The sequence below is a fragment of the Arabidopsis lyrata genome (assembly GCF_000004255.2).
Source record: "Arabidopsis lyrata subsp. lyrata unplaced genomic scaffold ARALYscaffold_8, whole genome shotgun sequence".
Lineage (NCBI taxonomy): Eukaryota > Viridiplantae > Streptophyta > Magnoliopsida > Brassicales > Brassicaceae > Arabidopsis > Arabidopsis lyrata.
Genome location: NW_003302548.1, coordinates 4,246,102 through 4,250,909, shown reverse-complemented (window position 1 = coordinate 4,250,909; position 4,808 = coordinate 4,246,102). Strand labels below are relative to the sequence as shown.

The window sequence follows — 4,808 nt, the reverse complement described above, 5'->3', positions numbered from 1 at the left end:
TGACTTTTATAACTCTATCTTATCCGATTATTTTTCTCACCACACTTTTCAAATCAAGAATCATTAAAGATAAAATACGAAGATTAGTATCCACAAAAATACAAAATCACTACATTAGTTTTAAGACCTTTATAGAAGAAAATCTCGAAAGTAACTCTATCTTATCTGTTTACTTTTTTTACCGTACTTTCAAATGAAACCGCAACTTTCCGAAACATAACTTAAGATTCCAACAAAGTAAAAAATTTCAAAAACGCCACTGTAGCAAGCTTCCGAAAACTTCCGATTCCGATTCCAATTCCAATTAAAGAAAGCGGAAAGCGGACCTCCGACGAAATTTTCAAGCTTACGACGCGACGCCCGCGGATTATTTGGGCTTTCTCAGTTCAAAAACTTTGAGTTTACCCGCTCACTTCTTGCTCCCATCTTCCTAGTCCATAAAATTCTCAAATCCACTTTTATCTATTTAAGGTTTGCTATCTCTCTGTTCAAAGCTTTTATGTATCACCACAAAACCCTAATTCTTCAAATTGCTGCTGCGAAGAACTTAGCGAAGGAATTTGCTCTCAGCTTCAAATGGTATAATCTTTTTCCCTTTGTTCACAGGTAACACCATTTTCATGGCAAACCCTAAACGCAATTCTTATCTCTCGTGGCAGGATTACTTGAAAACTGTTGCCCCGACTCAGATTTTGTCTGAGCGTGGAGCTAATCTCGTTGTCATCAACCTCGGTGATGATTCCTCTTTCTCTGTTCGAAAATTTCAATTCGAATTATGGGTTTTAAGCTCTAGGGTTTATGGTTTCTGATTGGTGTTGGTTTTGATTTTAGGGTCTGCTAATGTAAGAGTAGGATTGGCTATGGATGAGAAACCTTTCAATGTCCCTAATTGTATTGCTAGATACATGACACAAACTGGGAAACCAAATGTTGTTGATCAGGTTTTGTCCATTTTTGGTTTGATTTACTTTGTGCTTCTTTTTATGAATTTTAATGGTGTGTTCTTTGTAAATTCTAGATGCTTAACACTCAGGTTACTACGAATCAACATGTTGACCGTGAGAGAGCTTATAATACTGTATGTTGTTTCACTTTGCTGCTTCTGTCAATTGAATCTACTTCTTGGTGTTGATTGATTTCTTTTATTTTCGTTTGAAAGGCGGCATCGCTGTTGAAGATACCGTTTCTGGATGAAAGTTCTTCTTCTGGCTCTGCATCACGCAAGGTAAGTAGAACAGTTTTTGCTTGAAAGTTCTTCTTCTAGCCCGGCGTAACTGATTATAAGTGTTTTTGCTTGAATGTTGTTACAAATGGTATGGTATGGTATTGGTCACTTTTGAAAGTTTATGCAGATGGGGAGGATTGATGGATTCAATCAAGCGAGTACGACAAAGAAAGATATAGTCTTTACTTGGACTGATGTGTATGAGGATGAGCATATTTCTCTTGCTTCATCAGGTGTCATTCTAATTCATTAGTCTTGTGCTTCAGTTTCCCTCTCTGTCTTACTCAATTGGTTCACAATGATTTTATCTTTGATTGACATTATTAGGATTTTGTATCTGTTACATATAGTTGAGTAAAATGTACTGGAATGGTATTTATCTGGATATGTATATGCTGGGTTTCAATGTTTATGCATCTTATATTCATCAATTGTGCAGAAACTTCTGCTGATAAAGGTGAGGCCAGTGTATCTATTGCTGCTCCTGATGTTACTGACTCTAAAGATACTGGTGAGAGTAAGCGCAAGTACAGGAAGATGATTTTTGGTAGAGAAGCTTTGACAATATCACCAAACGAGCCATATTGTTTATACCATCCTATTCGGAGAGGTCACTTCAATGTTTCGCCACATTATTCAGCGCAACGGGTATGTATAGCTCCAATATTTCTTCCAACCTGTCTTTGTAGAAGGGTTTTTCTGGCTACTTATTTGATTCTTCTATTTTTCAGGTTTTTGAGGACTTGACTGCTATCTTGGACTGGATTTTGTTAGAGAAACTTCATATAACTCACAGAGAGAGAAACTCGTTTCATGCTGTTATTGTTGTCCCGGAAACATTTGACACCCGCGGTAAGCTTGTTATGCTTATTGCATCCTTTTTTTTTTTTCACATTTCCATCTAGATATGTTCTTGATCAATGTGAACTAGTATTCTGATTTGGCTTCATGGTATTATCAGAAATAAAGGAAATGCTAACTATTGTGTTGGGAGAGCTACACTTTAACTCAGCAGTCGTCCATCAAGAAGGCCTATCCGCCGTTTTTGGGAATGGTTTGTCAACAGCTTGTATTGTGAATATAGGAGCCCAGACAAGTACAGTTGTTTGTGTCGAGGTATTACCAGAATACGAGAAAACATCATTTTGTTAATTTAACTATTTTACATATGTTCATTTGATTTGGTTTGTAGGATGGAGTCTCATTGCCAAATACTGAAAAGATTTTACCATTTGGAGGAGAGGTAAGAAAATATGTATCATTTCTCTTTTCATATTCTCTTGAGCTATATTGCATACTAAAATTTCTTTATCTACATATAAATTTTCAGGACATATGTAGATGCCTTCTATGGATTCAAAGGCATAACCAAAAGTGGCCACAAATCCACACAGATGTTTTGGCAAAGCCAATCGATATGCTAATGCTTAATCAACTTAAGGAGTCATTTTGTGAAATTAGAGTTAGTTGGATTATCTTTGTTGTTTTATTCTTTTGATGAGTAATATTGAAACTAATATACTTTTTCCATTCACAGGCAGGAGAACTTGAAACTGTTGCAACTGTTCATTCTTATGAAGATGGCATGCCAGCTGTGCCTCACAAGACAAATCTCACCTCACTTAACGTAAACAAAAGACCAGATCAAGCCATTATTCTGTCAATGCTCACATGTTTTTAGTCTTGAAAATCTTTTGTTTGGTTATGTCAGGTTCCACCAATGGGTCTGTTTTATCCTAACCTTCTTGTCCCTGAATTGTTTCCCCAGCCACCACGTCAATGGTCAGAGTCAAACCTGCTTTTATCCTTTTCTTCAGTTTAGTTTTGGACCAAGAGATACTCATTTTAAACATTTGTATATTGTTTAGGTTCCAAGACCACGAGAATATGTTGGAAGACACTTGGAACATGGACTTTGGAGGTGGTGGTACTATGGGATTACCAATGTGGGATAGTTTTGCATTTTCCCCTTCAAAACCGAAGAAAGAAGAGAAGATTGGTCTCGCTGAAGCCATTACAAGCAGCATTCTCTCTGCTGGTATATGTTGTGATGCACTCTCCTACTTTATATAAAAATCGACACCTAACAAAAACCTTATCCTTTCTTTCTTCCTTTGCTTGCAGGACGCATAGACCTTAGGCGAAAGCTTTTCTCCAGCATTCAACTGGTAGATCCTGAAAACCTTTTTCTTTACACATCAAGTTTTTGCCATGTATTTCCTTAAAACATTGTGCTACCATGTAACTCTTCATACCTGAATGTGTTACCTTGGATCTCTCTCTCTCTCTCTTTTGGCTTCTCAGATTGGTGGTGCTGGTTTGACTAAAGGTCTTGTATCAGCTGTGGAAGAAAGGTTAGTTCGTTTCCTTAACCAAACATTTTGCTTTCTAACATCTAGAAGAAAACACAACACCGAACTCATCGAACCAAACAGAATGTTTTGTTGAAGTAATGTTTTTTGTCCCTCTCTACAGAGTTCTTCACGCGATACCTCCAACCGAAGCCATTGACACTGTACAGGTTCTGCCATCAAGAACAGAGCCACCTTTCGTAACTTGGAAAGGAGGAGCGGTACGTATGCTTTTGTTTGCATCTTTTGTCTCCTTTACCACTCTTGATTTTGGGTATTTATGTACTGAAATTTGAGCCAGATATTGGGAATTCTGGACTTTGGGAGGGAGGCTTGGATTGAGAGACCTCAATGGATGGAAAATGGGATTAATATAGGCGGTCTAAAGAAGTACAAAGACTCTTATCACCTTCAAGGTCAAGCAATGTACTTCATCAACCCCTAGTCTCTCTATACCTTAAGCTTTCTCTGGTTTTTTCTCAGAATAACCTGTAATTGTCATGACTCAGACCAAAAACAAAAATTCTCATAATAAATGTTATTTTGCTAAGATATAATATAATTTTATCATGTATTAAATTTACAAGTTCTTTTGAGTTTAATTTCCTCTGAAAATGTTTGATGATTCATATCTTTATATTTAAGCTGACCAAAAATATTTTAGATTTATGATGGGTAAAGAGCAAAAAAAGTAGTTATTTTTTGTCCCACATCGGGAATACGAGAGAGAAGGAGGGCAGAGAAGGGCTTATATAAAGGAGATGGGCCTCAACGTTGTAAATCAAAAAGGGTCGGATGGCTATTTATGCCACGCTCAGCCTATGTTAAAGGGTGAGTGCTGTATGGCAAAATCAAGACATATGGCCGACATTATTTCTGGAACAACCTATAGGGTTGGCTCGCTCGGCCGACCCTCCAATTTATTTTTAAATTTTATTAAACATTTTTAATAAATTTATTATATTTCATATGGTCTGCTTATTATTATTATTATTTAGGTCATGATTTGAAAATTAGGTTTGGATGGCCGAGAAGCAGCAGTTCTTTTAGATCCATTGTAATCTCTTTTTAGATAAAGAATCTTAATGAAATAATCATATACTAAATTATTTATGATTTTTTTATATTTTGTAATACTGTGAAAACCCCAAATGAATATCGTTAAATTGATACTCTATATTTTCATTTGTTAAAAGTGACAGTTTTGTTTAAAATCAATATTAGAAACATGA

At 36.2% G+C, this 4,808-nt stretch overlaps 1 protein-coding gene across 2 annotated transcripts; it reads left to right on the top strand.

Annotated features, from left to right (window-relative positions):
- The first annotated feature begins 242 nt into the window (after positions 1-242).
- Positions 243-4,133, top strand: LOC9299726 (actin-related protein 9). 2 transcript variants are annotated; one of them, XM_021016114.1, is made up of 18 exons: positions 243-471; positions 607-732; positions 832-941; positions 1,019-1,078; positions 1,160-1,225; positions 1,353-1,458; positions 1,665-1,873; positions 1,957-2,077; positions 2,187-2,341; positions 2,418-2,468; positions 2,556-2,687; positions 2,763-2,852; positions 2,937-3,007; positions 3,094-3,263; positions 3,350-3,393; positions 3,530-3,579; positions 3,701-3,797; positions 3,878-4,133. In XM_021016114.1, the coding sequence occupies exons 2-18, from the start codon at positions 621-623 to the stop codon at positions 4,019-4,021; spliced, it is 1,788 nt and encodes a 595-aa protein (XP_020871773.1). In that variant the 5' UTR covers positions 243-471; positions 607-620; the 3' UTR covers positions 4,022-4,133. The 2 variants fall into 2 exon arrangements, with proteins under 2 accessions (XP_020871773.1, XP_020871774.1); XM_021016115.1 differs by having other exon boundaries at positions 243-579; positions 660-732.
- The last annotated feature ends 675 nt before the right edge of the window (positions 4,134-4,808 follow it).

Coding starts and splice junctions, on each gene's coding strand:
- LOC9299726 (XM_021016114.1), top strand. CDS start 621: ATGGCAAACCCTAAACGCAATTCTTATCTCTCGTGGCAGGATTACTTG. Junction 942..1,018: donor AACCAAATGTTGTTGATCAG/GTTTTGTCCATT, acceptor TGTAAATTCTAG/ATGCTTAACACTCAGGTTAC. Junction 3,798..3,877: donor TAACTTGGAAAGGAGGAGCG/GTACGTATGCTT, acceptor AATTTGAGCCAG/ATATTGGGAATTCTGGACTT.